General features: G+C 41.3%; 1 protein-coding gene across 2 annotated transcripts; it reads left to right on the top strand.

The window, feature by feature from the left end:
* The first annotated feature begins 3,048 nt into the window (after positions 1–3,048).
* LOC101932093 (leukocyte elastase inhibitor-like) lies at positions 3,049–17,827 on the top strand. Of its 2 annotated transcripts, XM_065584867.1 has the most exons (8): positions 3,427–3,657; positions 3,713–4,314; positions 4,515–4,691; positions 10,538–10,675; positions 12,017–12,134; positions 12,786–12,928; positions 14,195–14,362; positions 15,600–17,827. In XM_065584867.1, the coding sequence occupies exons 2-8, from the start codon at positions 4,306–4,308 to the stop codon at positions 15,999–16,001; spliced, it is 1,155 nt and encodes a 384-aa protein (XP_065440939.1). In that variant the 5' UTR covers positions 3,427–3,657; positions 3,713–4,305; the 3' UTR covers positions 16,002–17,827. The 2 variants fall into 2 exon arrangements, with proteins under 2 accessions (XP_005307138.2, XP_065440939.1); XM_005307081.5 differs by lacking the exons at positions 3,427–3,657; positions 3,713–4,314 and adding an exon at positions 3,049–3,260.
* Positions 17,828–18,347: the final 520 nt, after the last annotated feature.

Here is an 18,347-nt window from a genome sequence, read left to right on the forward strand (position 1 = left end):
AGTTTAAGGGGGACTACTGCCTAGCAATCACTTAATCCATCACTGAAGTATACCTATCTCTGGGGTAGAATGCTGCAGCTATTAACAGCACATCATTCACCACACACAGCTTAAGACAGGAACAAAAGAATAAGCAACATAACAGGCTCAATATTTATGAAATTCTGTGACACCTCTTGAATGAAAGGGAAAGCTGGCAGTGAGATTTCTCCCCCATCCCCAAAAGAATATCAATCTCATCTCTTAAAGCAGAAAGTCCTACAAACTTGTTTAGTTCTACAGATTTGTTTGAGGTCACACTGTGAAATATTGTTGCCAATAGGTTAGTCTGAAGCTTACATGAAGTTTTGGCATTTTTTAGACTTCTGTAAGAACATTTCTCCATAGGGGTCAAGGAGCTGTATATTGCAGAGTTTGGGCCTTTTGCGAGAATTTCCTCTCTCTGGTAAGTAAAGGAAATATTGTCCTCTTTAGGTAATAATATTTGGAGAGATTTATCCATCATTTGTGTCTTTTAAATCAAAAACTACACTATTAACACACTGTACTGAACTGACACTACTGCAAGCTGTAGCATTTGTTTTGGACCAGTAGTTAAGTTATGGGGATTGGTCCTGCTTTGAGCAGGGGGTTGGACTAGATGACCTCCTGAGGTCCCTTCCAACCCTGATATTCTATGATTCTATGAGAGTGAGGTCTGCACTCATGGTTACCATTTATACTGTGACAACACTCAATGGTTCCAAGCAGAATGGGAGCCCCAGTGGTAGGCACTGTACAACCTCAAGAAAGAAAAAGTCTTAAGATCTGTGCAGGGAGGGGAAATGGGCTATGCTGTGCAAGCACAGTGATTGGCTGGTAAGCACACATCTTATTCATTCCATGGGGGCATTTTTTTGTTTTTAATGTAAACTGTCCTTGGTTAGTCTTCAGTATAACCATAGTTAAGCACTTAAAAAAAGAGCCTCCTCAGCTGATGGTTTAGTTACCTTTCTGAGGACAGCTGTCCTATACCCAACAAGTAAGCTGGGCTGCTTCACTACTTGCCTTCTGCTTTCCTACTCTGGGCTGACTGAAATATCACTGCAGCCAATCAGAAGAACCCTTCAACAACTGTGCTGACTACACAGTCCCTGGAGCTCATCTCACCAACTGGAAGAGAAGGGAAGACTTCCCATCTGGCTGTTCAGCAAACACGCAGCTATTGTTTCCAATTCCATTATTCTAACTACTTTAAAAATTGGAGGTTGTGATTGCAACAGAGAGGGGAAGGGTGCTCTTGTCATCTTCATGTCAAACATGGGATATTACCTAATAAATGGTCACCTGAACATCAGTGGTGTCTCTCCTGTAAGTCTAGACTCACGAAGGTCTGGATAACATTTGTTGTTGCTTTAGCAGTGTATTTCCTTTACCTGATGATGTCATGGCCAGCAGTACCCAGTGTGATTCTGTGCACTCAGAGAGGCAAAGGCAGCACTGTGGCTGAAAAAAGGCAGGTAGCTCCAGGGGCCCAGTACTTTCTGCCTTTCAGTCATGTAGCCCCATGAACTTGTCTAATGTCGTAACTACCAGATAAACTAAATTAACTTGAACAATGTTTACTATAGTATAACTATGGATACAGTCTTACCACTGAGCAAAAAAGAGAAAAATTAACAATAGTAGACTGAGTTACTGGACCGCATATCACGTCATAGTAGAGAAAAGCAACATAAAGAAAAGGCAGTGGTTGAAAAGGTGTTTCTGGGGGAGACAGCCTGCTCCCTCACCAGAGGCAGAAAAAATTGTCCACACCTTTGAAGAGTGAATAATACCAACAGTCTAGATCTGTGCACCTTTTTCCAGCCTGCATACTGCTTCCTGCAGAGTTCATAAAAACCCACAAGCAAGGGCTAATCTCTCTGCCTTTTCAGAGGAAAACAAAAGCTTGGCATATCAGGATAAGGGGCTGAGAGATCTTTTCTGCAAACCTTGTCAGTCTCATTCATCTGAGGAAGGTAATAAACCTCCGACTGATAGAAGCTGGGAGGGGAAGACAGCAGCAGATTTCCCCAAAATTGCCCTGTTCTGTACACTCTCCCCTGAAGCTCTGGTACTCACCACTGGCAAGAGACAAGATATTGGGATCGATGGACCATTGGGTGGACCCAGTGTGGTTGTTCTCATGCACATTCCTCCCTTTTGAAACTCTTTTTAGGGAAATTTTAAAGTCCTTCCCTCTGTGATGAAAGATTTTGTAATTTGTTTTAAGGGGATATTTCAGTCTGTCCTCATTGTATTATCATTGTTTCACATCTAAAGGTGTTGCCAAACCCCTTGTGGGGGAATTATTTAAAGCTACTGTAGTAAATATATGGGGCTAGAAGTCAGATCTGAGACATATAGACCTTGGGAAAATTACTTAACTGGCTTCCGACCCCATTCACCTATTTGTAAATAATCTCTGTGTTACAAAGTTGGTTTACTTATTTGTAAAGCATTTTGAAATCCTTGGAAGGAGCTATAACAACACAAAGTAGTACTGTAACAACCAATTTCAGCCTTTTCTAAACCCAACTGGAGAGAGAGGAAACTGAGGTCACAGTACAGCAATTTTTTGGTCTGGAAACTGTTCAGTCTTCAATAGAGACATTGAGCCAAATTTTGCTCAGTTACACAGTGTAAATACAAACTAGTGGAGTAGCTCTGTATTTACAGTGCAAGGCTGAGAACAAAATTCAAGACACACACTGCAGTTAGATACTACAGAGAAAATCGCAGTTTTTACCTGGAACCTTGATTGCACTTAATTTATTTTTCAGTTTGTAACCAGGGAGAAACTGAGTGATGCAAACACCCATTTTGCTCTCGATCTGTTTAGAAAGTTGAATGAAACCAACCCAACAGGAAATATCTTCTTCTCGCCAATCAGTATTTCTGACCAGCCGTAGCTAGTTCATCCCCTCCTCCATTCCCCACCTTTCCTTCATCCTCCTCTCCCGATCCATTTCCCGCAACCCTGCTGCCTCAATCCCTCCTGCAGAGGTAGCCCCTCCCCCTGCAGTCACAGCGCACCCAGCTGGTGTGGGGCTGGCGGCCCCGGTCCTCCCCCGAGCAGCGTCTGTACGTTTCCCACCCCTAAAGCTCGTCCCCGGCCCGGCCCAGCCCAGCCCACACACGCTCCCCACTCCTGGCCTGGCTAAGCTCGCAGGGCTGAGTTACTAGTTCACGTGTTTCTCCTACTGCCTGGAACCAGTGAATCCCCAGCCGGCTGCAGGGTAAGAAACAGCAGCGGTGAATTTGTCCCAGTCCGAGAGCAGGGGAGGGGGTCGGGGTCGGGGGACGCTCATTGGCTCCAAGAAATGGGGCTATGGGGAGGACCCTGCGTCATGTGCTGGAGACCGAGCAGGAGCCTGCAATCTGCCCCCCTCTAGCGTATTAGAAATGTGCAGCTTGGGCTGGTCCCGAGCGCCTCGGCCTGTTCTTCCTCCCCACTCACTGCATGCCCAGAGGGGACACGGAGGCAGCCCTGCAGGAGAGAAGAGCCCACAGTACCGGCTGAGCCTCTCCCACCCGCCCCCAGGGAGAAGAAGCGGCTTCGCAATAGCCTGCCCATGACAAGTTCTCAGCAGCCTTCTAGGGAAAGCCCTGGATGCAGCTGCTCCTCCTTCCTTAGTTATGATTTGCTTCCCCGATTTTCACTCGCGGGCAGAAGCAAAACCGGTGCAAGTCACATTTAAAATGGCACCAGTTAAGCAACACAACTTCAGTGTGTGGACAAACCCCCTAAGGCCAGAGAGACTGTGCTGTCGCAAATTCCTAATGGCGGGGGCAGTGGCATGATTCTACGTTTCACTTTTGATTTCAAAATTCCAGCTCTCATGTACACATTTGATTCCATTCTCGGGCTCTGATCCTGCAAAGATTTAGGCACATGCTAAACATGATACACACTGAGTAGTCCCAGTAAATTCGATGAGTTCTCACAGTGCATGAAGTTAAGCAGATGTGTAAATCTGTGGAGGACTGGGACCTTAATTTGGTGTGGTCTGCTCAACAGAAACAGGTCTCAGATGAGATGGAGATTTAAGTACCTTTCACCAACTTCTATACTGGATGCCTTAGTGTATTACAATTAATAAATCCACTGGTGGGAAAACAAGGTCACCCACCAGTTGTCTTGACTGTCTGGTTTGTGAATTTGGAGTAAGAGGACTATAGTGTCCATTCTTGCAAGCTCCTTAACCTTTGTTTGTTCCAAATTTAGAAATAAGAGGCTACAGAAGGTTATTATATAACATCTGTAAGGTTGGTGTAACGAGAATGTTTGCGGTAAGCAATCTACTAGCTGTTATATCTATTTATGTGAATTTGTTAATGTGTGAGGAAGGTAAATTGAAGTTAATATTCCTGAGTTCCATATGGTACAAATGCTCTTTTATTAGTTTCACCTTTGCTTTGCATAACACAGGGCGTTTAGTTTTTGAAAAATCACTACCTGGAGCCTTGATTGCACTTATTTTATTTTTCAGCTTGTAACCATGGAGAAACTGAGTAATGCAAACACCCATTTTGCTCTCGATCTGTTTAGAAAGTTGAATGAAACCAACCCAACAGGAAATATCTTCTTCTCACCAGTCAGTATTTCTGCTGCACTGGCCATGGTCCTTTTAGGGGCTAAAGGTAACACAGAGACACAGCTGTTGAAGGTCAGTGAAAATTTCTCTCTTGTTTAGATTTTTAATGTTATAGAAAATAAGTTTTAAGAGGAAAAAATATAAGAATTCATTAACCCTTCCTATTGTTTCCCACTTAATTTAGTCACTAATTAATTTGATCAAAACCTCTGGAACCAAATTATTTTTTAATTTGTTTTCATGCCTTTTGATGCTAAGATCAGGGCTGCCCCAGGCCCCCAGTTTGAAAGGGCCCACAAACTGAGTGGTGTTGCAACCGAGTATGCCAGGTCACAATGCCTGGAGAGGGGAGCAAGGCCCAGTCCCACAGGACAGGAGTCATCGCTGTGGGGTGAGTGCAGGATGGACTCACGCTCCACTCCCTCCAGCCCCTGATAATTTTTTTTTTTTGGAAGGGAGGAGAGTCTCTGTTTCAGATTTTGCCCAAAGCCCCTGTGCGACTCTGGCAAAGAGATCTGTGATTTTTGTAATACATAATGTTACGCATACTACTGCCATGTTAAAAAACAAAAACTCAACCCACCTCCCCCTCCTTAAATATAAAGTGTCATAACTATGATAATGCATGATGACAACGTCTTTGCATGAAATCATGAATTTTGTAAAAATACGGGATTGTTATCTTCCACAAGACACACAAAACAGATGTGAATCTTATTTCAATCCAATCACAGTTAATGTTGTTTACAGTGTTGTTGTAGCCATGTTGGTCCCAAGAGATTAGAAAGACAAGGTGGGTGAGATAATATCTTTTATTGGACCAACTTGTATTGACAAGAGAGACAAGCTTTCGAGCTATACAGAGCTCTCCTTAAGGTCTCAGAAAGGTACTCAGCATGTGACAGATAAATACAAGCTGGAACAGATTGTTTAGCATAAGTAGTTAACACATCTTTCAAGGGACCATTCAAGGTGAAGTGGCTCGTTAATACCCCTGGAGACATAGGACAAAAAAAAAGGGGGGGGGGGGGAGAGTTAGTGGCATATTGTTGTAATAAACCATAAATCCTGACCTCTCAGTCCCCATCTTCAAACGAAACCTGCACAACACCTTCCAAAGACAAGCCTGGGAGCTTAAATTTATAACTTTGCCAGACACCAAAAATCATGATCTTAATAAAGACACTGGATTTATGGTTTATTACAACAATCTGCAACCCACTAGCCCCCCTTTTTATTCTATGACTGCAGGGGTATTAACAGAACGCTTCACCTTGAAAGGCCCCTTAGAATATGTGGGGGAAAAACAAGGAGTCCTTGTGGCACTTTAGAGACTAACAAATTTATTTTGGCATAAGCTTTCGTGGGCTAGAACCCACTTCATCAGATGCATGAAGTGAAAAATACAGGAGCAGGTATAAATACATGAAAGGATGGGGATTGCTTTACCAAGTGTAAGGTCAGTCTAACAAGATAAATCAATTAACAGCAGGATACCAAGGGAGGAAAAATCTCTTTTGAAGTGGTAAGAGAGTGGCCCATTACAGACAGGTGACAAGAAAGTGTGAGTAACAGTAGGGAGAAATTAGTATTGCGGAAATTAAGTTTAGGTTTTGTAATGACCCAAACTCTTCCAGTCTTTATTCAGGCTTAATCGGATAGTATCCAGTTTGCAAATTAACTCCAGTTCTACAGCTTCACCTTGGAGTCTGTTTTTGAAGTTTTTTTGTTGAAGAATTGCCACTTTTAGGTCTGTTATTGAGTGACCACAGAGATTGAAGTGTTCTACTGGTTTTTGAATGTTATGATTCCCGATGTCAGTTTTGTGTCCATTTATTCTTTTGCATAGAGACTGTCCGGTTTGGCCAACGTACATGGCAAAGGGGTATTGCTGGCACATGATGGCATATATCACATTGGTAGATGTGCAGGTGAAGGAGCCCCGGATGGTGTGGCTGACGTGGTTGGGTCCTATGATAGTGTCCCTTGAATAGATATGTAGACAGAGTTGGCACCGGGGTTTGTAGCAGGGTTTGGTTCCTGGGTTGGTGTTTTTGTTGTGTGGTGTGTAGTTGCTGGTGAGTATTTGCTTCAGGTTGGGGGTCTGTCTGTAAGCGAGGACTGGCCTGTCTCCCAAGGTCTGTGAGAGTGAGGGATTGTCCTTCGGGAACAGGTTGTAGATCTTTGATGATGCATGGGAGAGGTTTTAGTTGGTGACGGCTAGTGGCGTTCTGTTACTTTCTTTGTTGGGTCTGTCTTGTAGTAGGGGACTTCTCGGTACCCTTCTGGCTCTGTCAATCTGTTTCTTCACTTCATCAGGTGGGTATTGCAGTTTTAAGAACACTTGATAGAAATTCTGTAGGTGTTTGTCTCTGTCTGAGGGATCGGAGCAAATGCGGTTGTATCTTAGAGCTTGGCTGTAGACAATGGATCGTGTGATGTGGTCTGGATGAAAGCTGGAGGCATGTTGGTAAGTATAGTGGTTAGTAGGTTTCCGGTATAGGGTGGTGTTTATGTGACCATCGCTTATTAGCACTGTAGTATCTAGGAAGTGGACCTCTTGTGTGGGCTGGCCCAGGCTGAGGTTGATGGTAGGGTGGAAATTGTTGAAATCTTGGTGGAATTCCTCAAGGGCCTCCTTCCTATGGGTCCAGATGATGAAGATGTCATCAATGTGGCGTAAGGGGATGAGAGCTGAGGAAGCGTTGTTCTAAGTCAGCCATAAAAATGTTGGCATACTGAGGGGCCATGCGGGTACCCATAGCAGTCCCGCTGACTTAAGGTATAAATTGTCCCCAAATCTGAAATAGTTGTGGGTGAGGACAAAGTCACAAAGTTCAGCCACCAGGTTTGCCGTGATGGTATCAGGGATGCTATTCCTGATGGCTTGTAGTCCATCTTTGTATGGAATGTTGGTGTAGAGGGCTTCTACATCCATAGTGGCTAGGATGGTAAACTTCCTGTTTAATCTTGTATTTGGCTGTGACCCTGAATACACAGAGCTCTTCAGGTCTGGGAAAGGTATCTCGAAAGCTTCTCTCTTTCACCAATAGAAGTTGGTCCAATGAAAGATATTCTCACCCACCTTCTCATTCAGAGTCAAGTCATTATCAGTCTCATATCAAAGATGATCTGAATGAGATCAGCCACAATAGTAAGATTCAGCACATCTGCAGACTAATATTTTCAAAAATAGGTGCCTAATGTTCTAAATAAGGCCCCAATTGGAAATTATTTCCTTTTCAGCACACCATTTAAGTGCTTAAGTTTTGAAGGCTTTAAGCACATGCTTAACTTTAAACACTTACTGTATTTTGTGTTTTTTACTGTATTTGCTATATTTTGCGCCTGATGACCCTGATCCAGAGCCCACAGAAGTCAATGGAAAGACTCCCTTTGAGTTCAATGGGCTTTAATCAGGCACTTCCACATAACTTTACATTAGCCACATTTTTTAATAACAAAAGATTTGGTGATTTCAAAATTAGTATTTATTAATTTTAAATTACAAAAAACAATTCTGGATGGCAGCATTGGTACTAATTTCATGTGGGATTTATTGCTTAAGAGGGATTCAGTTATTCTTGGTTTTCTTGGAATGGCACATGCAGTTGTAAAAGAGTATGTTTGAATTTACTCTGCTGGGGGTAACAATATATTTGTTTAAGAATATTGTCTCCTTTGTATTGTTGGCTTTAGGAGGGGCTCTTTTATGTTATATTATGTTAGGCAGCACTGAGTTATCCATTAGAACAATAAAACTATTTCATCACCACCTGTCAGACCTGAACTTTGTACAGAAACTAACTCCCGTTCTATCAACTAACAGCCCAACCCAGATTGAACCTATTCAGAGCAGAAATAGCATGAAAAGGGGCTAAAAAAAACACACTCAGACAAGTTTCAACATGCTAATCTACAATACTCTTATGTTCTAATTCAAAGTACTGTCTAATATTTGTGAAAATACATTAACCATCATCAGGGAGGTGCAGAGAAACTTGTGGGAAAGGTTATAGCTACCAAAGACTTTAACTTGCATGTGGATATTTGTTTCTGTGGGTCATGGACCCATTTCATAGTGCCTTAATACTCCATCTTTTCACCTATACAAAGCAGATTGAAACTTCCCAGGACACCTAGGCCTGATGCAAAGCCCATTGAAGTCAATAGGAATCTTTCCATAGAGTTCAATGGGCTTTGGATCAGGTCCCTAGACCATGTCCTACGCGTGGTCTCTGGTTTAGTTTGGCTTTGTGCAAATAGTTCTATGTGCATTGAAGGTCCTTGGTACGCTCTCATCGGCTCATCTAGATTCAGGTAGATGTCTCCATAATGCATATATCCTGTTGAATAACTTGTCTCTGAGAATCACTCAGAGAGAAAATATGCCTTTAAAGAGACACTACGGTAACATATTTAATTTTTAAATTATCAGCCATCAATAATATGTGGCAGCATTTATATTATCATCTATTAAAAATAAAATCACACTAAATCAGATCAAGCTCACCTTACTCACATGTTCAAATAAGGTCTGGAAGAATAGATAGGGCTTGCAGTATCCTCTGAGGGAGCAAAACCAAAAGGAGAAGTGAATTTGAGAACTGAAGGTCCCTATATTCAATATCTTCATCAACGACTTAGATATTGGCATAGAAAGTACGCTTATTAAGTTTGCGGATGATACCAAACTGGGAGGGATTGCAACTGCTTTGGAGGACAGGGTCATAATTCAAAATGATCTGGACAAATTGGAGAAATGGGCTGAGGTAAACAGGATGAGGTTTAACAAAGACAAATGCAAAGTGCTCCACTTAGGAAGGAAAAATCAGTTTCACACATACAGAATGGGAAGAGACTGTCTAGGAAGGAGTACGGCAGAAAGGGATCTAGGGGTTATAGTGGACCACAAGCTAAATATGAGTCAACAGTGTGATGCTGTTGCAAAAAAAGCAAACATGATTCTGGGATGTATTAACAGGTGTGTTGTGAGCAAGACACGAGAAGTCATTCTTCCGCTCTACTCTGCTCTGGTTAGGCCTCAGCTGGAGTATTGTGTCCAGTTCTGGGTACCGCATTTTAAAAAAGATGTGGAGAAATTGGAAAGGGTCCAGAGAAGAGCAACAAGAATGATTAAAGGTCTTGAGAACATGACCTATGAAGGAAGGCTGAAAGAATTGGGTTTGTTTAGTTTGGAGAAGACTGAGAGGGGACATGATAGCAGTTTTCAGGTATTTAAAAGGGTGTCATAAGGAGGAGGGAGAAAACTTGTTCACCTTAGCCTCTAAGGATAGAACCAGAAGCAATGGGTTTAAACTGCAGCAAGGGAGGTCTAGGTTGGACATTAGGAAAAAGTTCCTAACTGTCAGGGTGGTTAAACACTGGAATAAATTGCCTAGGGAGGTTGTGGAATGTCCATCTCTTGAGATATTTAAGAGTAGGTTAGATAAATGTCTATCAGGGATGGTCTAGATGGTATTTGGTCCTGCCATGCGGGCAGGGGACTGGACTCGATGACCTCTCGAGGTCCCTTCCAGTCCTAGAATCTGTGAATCTATGAATATTGGTAGCACCTTACATACAGATTTAATATCTGGGGACTAATATCAGTGTCCCAACAGATCTCTATGGCTGGATGGCGCATAGGGGGAGAGCTGCCAAACATTATAATTTAAAATAAACCGCTTGAATTGTGCCCAAACTAGTAGACCATGCAAGTGACGGAGCACAGGTGATGCATTTGTGTTGCCAGTAAGTCAACACTAGATTTTGTACTAGCTGAAGTTTTCAAATAGCTTACAATCAATCAGAAGGCAAACACTGTTTGTTTGTTTTCCTCCTGACTCCAAGGGCCTGATCGTTCAAACACTTACTACCAAGTATTCTGTATTAATTGATAATTTCTTTTAATCCAGACCCTTCATTTTGATGTTGTTGAAGAGCTTCATTCAAGATTTCAGACTCTGACCTCTGACATAAACAGAAGTGGAGCTTCCTATCTGTTGAAGCTTGCCAGTCGGCTTTATGGAGAGAAGACCTACAATTTTTTAGCAGTAAGTAATGCAGAAGCTCATGTGACAGAATTCCTGTAGAATTTTTCAAAATTCAATCATCAGTTACTTCCCATTTCTGTTAGGGCCTGGTCCTGCCCCTCTTGAAGTCAGTGGCAAAACTCCCACTGGAACAGGATTTAGATAAAACCTTAATACAATTTGGAATTAATTTAGTAAACTGCATAACTGCCATGTTATTGATTGATTCCAAGCAGAATAACTTGATTTGTATATTTGAGGTAAAAAATGTGAGGTCATTTGAAGGACCCACAAGACAAACCATTTTTGGCTACAAATTTAGCACCCTGTTTTGGGAAATAGCAGTCTGATATCCATTTGTGCCTTTGGCTCTCAAACTGATAAATCTGTAAATATGCGGGGGAGGAGAGGGAGATTTTTAAGGGCACAAATGGCAGTTCGGTGCCTAACTGCCATTGATTTTCAATGGGGCTTGTGCTGCTATGTCACTGAGGTGTTTTTGAAAATCCCACCCGCTAGTTATATCAGTGGTACACCACCTGATGTACTTTAAAACCAACTTACCTTCCATAGGTGAAATTCACCCCATGCAGAGAGTCTACATGAGGTCTGATGGCCACTTATGTCCCACTTTGAATCTCAGTGGGAGTTCAGTAGCGCTTAGGCTTGTATGGGCCTGTTGCACAGGGGTGAACGTCACCCCCAATTTAAAAAGTCTAACACTGAAACATCAGTAATAAGCAATCAGTTCATATTCATGCATGATGGGAGCATTGAAATATTAGTGTTGTTCACCTGTATCTGTCAGAAACAAAAATAATAAAATGCAAGATCAGTTCCCCCAACCCTTGAGATAGACAGATTCTTTAGCTGACCTAAGTTAGTGTTGTTTCACTAGGCTCTAAATAGGCTTGGCAGAATTTTATTTTTATTATTTTATAATTTTGGCAGATAATATTTGTAAGCATTTTATCCTTTATATTTATCTATTTAAATTTCTAGTTGTGGAAAATTATGGGGGGGTTCTAACAATTGGCAGGTCAGACAGTAATGATTTAATGACAATAGAGATTCAAAAAGTTGAGCTCTAGAACAGTTAAAACACAAATTGTCAACATCAGATGTCAAAATATACAAATCAAAGATCCTTAAATCAAACTCTGGCAAGCAGCATTTTTCTTACCGTGCCTCTCTGTAAATTTCAATTATTATTGCTGGAAATGTCTTTTCATCAGTTTGTATATGTAGGATGAAATAAATGTTTACCAACATGTACTGAAAAATGTTTAATCCTTCCAAACATAGCTATAAAGATATTATCTATGTGCAATGAAAGCTATTCCTTCTGACTATGTATTCTAGGACTTCTTGACTAAGACTCAGAAACTATATGGAGCTGATTTAGCTACGGTTGATTTTCTACTTGCTCCAGATGAAGCAAGGAAACAAATTAACCAGTGGATAGCAGAGCAGACTGAAGGTAAAAGATTTTGGTTAGTTAAATAAAGGGCATCTTTTTGTGGCTACTCAATAGGGATATGTCCTCATTTTCTGCTGCCATTAGAATTGTTCCATCTTGTTATGGGATATCCAGTCACATGGCTGGTAAAACCAGAAAATGCATGAGCATAGTGTTTATGGCAGCTAGATAATTAAAAAGAAATGTGCATTTTCATAAATTAAGGCCAACAATTGCCAAAATAGTTGCCTAAGTTTAGGCATCTGGTTTTGAAAATATTGGTCTTATTATAGATTTCTAAATCATGTAGTCCTAAATTTTGGGTGCCCAGTGGCAGGTACCCTAAAGAAGCCCTGTTGCTAATAGCATATGCTCACCACTTTCTGAAAATCAGGCCCCTTCAGGTTGTCTTGAGTTGAGCACCCAAAAATTGAAGCATTTCTGAAAATTGAGACTGTAAGGGTTTACACTTTTGTGACGTTATTATATATGGACTATTATTATGATATGCATCATAATGTAGTACAGTACAAGAGAATGGTGCTTAAATATACTATATTTGTATCAGGTGGAAAATCAGAAATCTTTTCTTGAATTAAGACAGTGGATTTTTTTAAATGTAAATACGTATAGTGTAAAATAACGTTGTAATGATTTTTTATTTCTTTTAAGGTAAAATTCCCAACCTGTTGTCTGAGGGCTCAGTTAATAATATGGCCAAACTAGTGTTGGTGAATGCTATTTATTTCAAAGGAAATTGGGCTGAGAAATTTAAAGAAGCAGATACGAAACAAATGCAATTTCGGTTAAATAAGGTAATATGGATGCACGCTGTTATCTTTTTGCTTGTAGAATATCTATAAAGGGATGCTCTCAGGTAATTTAGGCCCCAAATTAAAGTTTTTATAATTTTTTTATAAATTACAACCCAAATATGAATAGAAATATTTTCACTTTCTTTCTTTCTTTATTCGAACAGTTTTTTGTTTGGAAATAAACCAGGGGTCTCAAACTGGGGGTTGTGACCCCCTGAGGGGGTCACAAAGTTATTACACGGGGGATCACGAGCTGTCAGCCTCCATCCCCAACCCCGCTTTGCCTCCAGCATTTATAATAGTGTTAAATACAAAAAAAGTGCTTTTAATTTATAAGGGGGGTCGCATTCAGAGGTTTGCTATGTGAAAGGAGTCACCAATATGAAAGTTTGAGAAACACTGACATAAACATTTTCCTGAAGTCAGTGGGCTAGATTCTGTGTTTCACTGCTCGTCCATTTTCTGCAGGAATGGAAGAGTGGAGGAAAATATGGCATGTAGGTACATTTGCCCCTCCAATACTCTGTCTGTTTTCCCCAAATACAATTTAGCGTAGCTTTAAATTATGCTTTTAATGCCTCCCTGGAAGCAGTTATGCTAGCTGAGCATAACTGAATCACCCTGTACTTTGGCCAAGGCTTCTTTCCTTGTCATATATGCCCCTTATGCCAGGGACTGTGGGAGGAATCATGCTAGGGTTGCTAATTTTGCTTGGACATGTTCCTGAAGGTTTCCTCACATGACATAATCTTTCATTAAAGATGAATTCCTGTAGATTCCAGGACAGTCCTGGAGGGTTGGCAACCATAGACCATGCGGAGAAATCTATTAGTTCTACAGTGCCTGGGAATAGCTTTTACACTGGGGATATTTCTCACATACCATCGATATAGTTTGTGGCCCCTCTTGCTATTGGAGGACCGTAGAGGAGCTACAATTGAATGAAGAATCTGGGCTAGTTTCTACAGTGGAAGGAGGAAGCATTATGCTAGGCAAGAGAAACCAAAAGCAAAACTGAACATAATAATACTTAGCATTTACATAGCACCGGGTCTTCAAAGAATTGTTAATAAATCAAGCATTAGTGAATCTGACCTGTGAGTATTTTCATTGCCATGTGGGCAGAGAGAGTAAACCATACAGTGAAAAGGAATATAGATTTTAAAAGTCAATTTTAATCTAAGGTATTGTTAATAACATAGGTAAGGAAATCTGATTTTTAACTTTAATTTATAAAATTTTCTTTATTTTTTGTAAACCATTCAGAATGAAAAAAAGACAGTGCAAATGATGTATCAGAAAGAGAACTATCCTTTTGGGTACATCTCTGAACTGAAATGTCGTGTGCTAGAGCTTCCCTATGATGGAAAAGAACTTAGCATGATCATCCTGTTACCTGATGACATTGACGATAACTCCACTGGACTCCAGCAGGTGATTTATACAAACCAGTCTCAGTTTCTGCTTGGATGGCATTTCACAATTTTCCTGTAATATAGAACCTTGTTTTCAGTCTGCCCCTCACCCCTTCAAAAGCCCACTAATTGTAACCTTTGACATTATGCCTTCACCAGTTCAGCCTACTAATAGAACAGTAAAGAATTAATAACAAAAGGGGAAAATCCTGCTGTTTCCAGTTATCACCATCCTCTGATAGTCCTTAAGTACTTTCATTGTTATTTATTTTAGACGTGTAGTAGGAGTTTTACTGATCAAATAAAATTATATTGGGCCAATTTCCAGGGTGCGGTGCATCTGGTTTGTGTGTCACTGTTGGAGGAATCTGGCCGTGGAGCCTGTCTACTATCCACAAGAGCGTCAGTTCTGAGTAGGGGGATCTTCTCAAGTTGGGTGGGTGTAGTGGATGCTATGCTAGTCCTCTCCCTGCTGGTGGCATGGGGCGTGAGGGAGGAGGGTTGCCTGAAGTAGGGCAGAAGTTTCCTTACACTCTGCTGATGGTCAGTTCAGTCCCTTAGAAATCCATTGGCAGCCAGTGTTACTTACAGCAGCCTTCACTTTGTCAAAGTGCTGCAGAAACTTTAACCAATTAATTAATCCTCAGAACTGAGCAACGAGGTAGTTGACAAAGTGAAATAAAAATAGGTTACTGATAATAGTTAACTTGTATTTTCCTTTAAATGGTGCCGTTTATCTTTTAACTGCTTTGGATGTCATATTTTCTGTGCTTTCAAACAGTGAAGCTGATGATCTTTACTGAAGTGTCAAGAAGGCAGCTCCCTTGTTGATTGTTAATTATTTTCATTATGAGTTTTAGTGACTTACACTTCCAAGTAGCTAGATGAAGTGATAGGATTTTTTTTTAAGTCACTAGTACAGTATTTCTTTAACTCCTTTGCACAGAGCAGCAAAAAGTAATACTCTGTGATTTTAAAGTTGGATGCTTTGGGTCAGATTCTGATCTTGGTTACTGAGGTGTAAATTTGCAGTAACTCCATTGAATGTAATAGAATTACTGTGGGTTTATACAGGGGTAGCAAAGATCAGAATCTGGCCTTTTATGTCCATATTTACTTTACTTTGTATACATGTATCATTATAGACCGTGTTTTCAATATTGCATTTTAAATGTTTTTGGAAGAGAAATACTTTTACACTGGTGGTATTTCAGACTCTCTACAAAGTTTAATGATCTCTGTGCTTGTAATTCCAGCTAGAGAAGCAAATCACCTTAGAAAAGCTCCAGGAATGGACACAGCCACAAAATATGCATCCCATTGATGTTCATGTGCATCTGCCTAAATTTAAGCTGGAAGACAGCTATGACCTTAAATCAGATTTAGCAGGTCTGGGCCTGCAGGATATATTTGACAGTGGCAAGGCTGACTTGTCTGGAATGTCAGGTGCACGAGACCTCTTTCTATCTAAAATTGTACACAAGTCTTTCATAGAAGTGAATGAAGAAGGCACAGAAGCTGCAGCTGCCACTGCTGGCATTGCTGTGTTCTGCATGCTTATGGAAGAGGATTTCAACGCTGATCACCCTTTCCTTTTCTTCATCCGTCACAACCCTACACAAAGCATACTTTTCTTTGGCAGGTATGCTTCTCCATAAAAGAGAAGACAGAGCTACAGCTGAGGACCTGATCCTATTTCCACTTAAACCAGTGGGAACCTGTAATGAAGTTCTGACAAATTTTCACTGCAATTCTCCATGTCACAATAAAATGACTACTCAGAAATTGATACCTAAGATCCTTCCTGGGCTTCTTTGCCAATTCCTGTGAACTGGCAGTGACTTCCCTTTGGTGTAATCCCCCTCACTGCTGACTTTGATCCAGTAATTCAATGTGCTTCCTCAGCAGGATAAGTTTGCAAGCCTTTTCCTTTCTTAGAGCTTGGCTACACTTGCAAGTTAGAGCGCATTAAAGCAGCCCTAGGTGTCCTAACTCACAACCCTTCCACACTGACAAGGCACTTAGAGCACCTGGACTCTGCAGCTGGAGCGCTCCTGAGTAGTCCACCTCCACGAGAAGCATAATGCTTGCTCCGCCTCGGCTGAAACGCCCCAGCGTCAGTGTGAACATGGTGTTGCATTACTGTGCTCTGATCGGCCTCCGGAAACATCCCATAATCCCCTTAAGTCAAGTGGCCGCTCTTGTCATTGTTTTGGAATCGGCTATAGGAATGCGGATATGCCCTTTCAAAGCTCTGTTTCTGACAACCGTCTTCTTATCTGCTCGGGGACAAAGCAAGCCATTACTGTGGAATGCTGCTGTTGTGAGTGTGAGAGAGAGGTGGGGAGGAGGGGGGTCTGCTGCTGTCTGAACTTACAAGACAGCATGTTGACATGCTCTCAGCCCCCAAAAACCCACACTCTCTCTCCCCACATACACACAACAAACTGCCTGTCACACTCCACCCCTACCCCCACCATTTGAAAAGTACGTTGCAGCCACCTGCCTGCTGGGATAACTACCACAATGCACTGCTCTCTCTGGCGTTGCAAGAGTTGCTAATGTGGCCACGGCAGTGTGCTTAAATCTGACAGTGTGGACACACTGCACCACTTTCCCTACTGCGCTCTCCGAGGTCTGGTTTAACTCCCAGTGCTCTACATCTGCAAATGTAGCCATAGCCTTAGAGTCTTCTTTTAGAGGCCTTTGAACAAAATGCTGTTTGGCACCAGAAGGCACTGAACAGCCGAGTGGGCCTTATGTCTTGGGATAAAAGGTCAATAAGCATGTGTCTAGAGAGACTTTCTATTCTTACAGAAAGCATTAAGCTGTTTAAACATGTACAACCCTTACAATCACTGTTTCAGAACTCTAGTATGATATTGCTTCTGAATGAGGAGGTGGAAATGGGACAGGCCATTTCTTAATGGTTTTTTAAGAAATCTTAACACTTCTGTACATTTTAAAGAAAAAATTTTAAATGGTTTCATCCGTTTAAAATGTATGGAGATTTTGAGAGGTCTTGAAAGATTTTTCAGATCGTTGAAACTAACTTTCCAAAAGGGCATGCAATCTTGGCCTAAAACTATAATATCAACACAGGAAAGATTCCTGCTTTCCAGGGAACTGCTCTGTAGCTGTTCCAAATATCTTAAGTACAATTTACATATATTAATGCTACAGTGAGCTCTGGCCCACGTGGCTGGCTGGCTGCCTATTGTCTCTTTACAAACTGATTTTTGCACCAAATAACAGTTTGACTTCTAGGAACTGGTGTACTTATGTACTCGTAATATCCTGCTGTTGCTTCCTGTTAGTACTAGTAGCCTGTATAATTTCATGTAGATCCTGTGCAGTTATTTCTATGCATTAACAGTATAACCTCAGATATATTCTGAGAGTCTAATTCTGTATTCCTTTGTGAACCTCACTATAACTTTGCCTTGGAAGTACAAATAAACGGTTGTATTTTTTAAAAAAAAAAGGCATCTGTTTGTCCACAGCAGGCAATTTTATGCACAAAATGTGGCATTTGATAGGTATACAGTTGTTTTTGTACTAAGTGATAACACCAAAATAAGCAAATGGGTTGGTGAGTGTGGTCTGCTATAGAAGTTCTCCTTTTGCATTTTCAGAATAGCTGGTGGCTACTGGGCAGCAGCCTGTTGCAATGGGAGAGGGAGAGCGGAGAACTGGAGATTAAACCTGGGAAGGGGAGGGCAGAAGTGTTGAGAGAACCAGGAGCCGCTGCACTACCTGTGGCCTATTATTTGGAATGATGCCTGGAACTGAAGGAGGGATTGGTGGGCAGAACACAGATGCTAGGAGCTGAACCGACTCATTCTGTGGGTCAGGGAATTACGATGTGGGTGTTCAGGAAACTGGCACTTCCTTAGATAATTTTTGAACTTCCTCTGGAAGTTGATAAGACTAACTGTCAATGTAACAGACTGCAGCTAATACTTTTGAGAACTTAAAAGCAACATGGGGAGAAAAACTAACTG

Source organism: Chrysemys picta, chromosome 2 (genome assembly GCF_011386835.1).
Source record: "Chrysemys picta bellii isolate R12L10 chromosome 2, ASM1138683v2, whole genome shotgun sequence".
In the NCBI taxonomy this organism is placed as follows: Eukaryota; Metazoa; Chordata; order Testudines; family Emydidae; genus Chrysemys; species Chrysemys picta.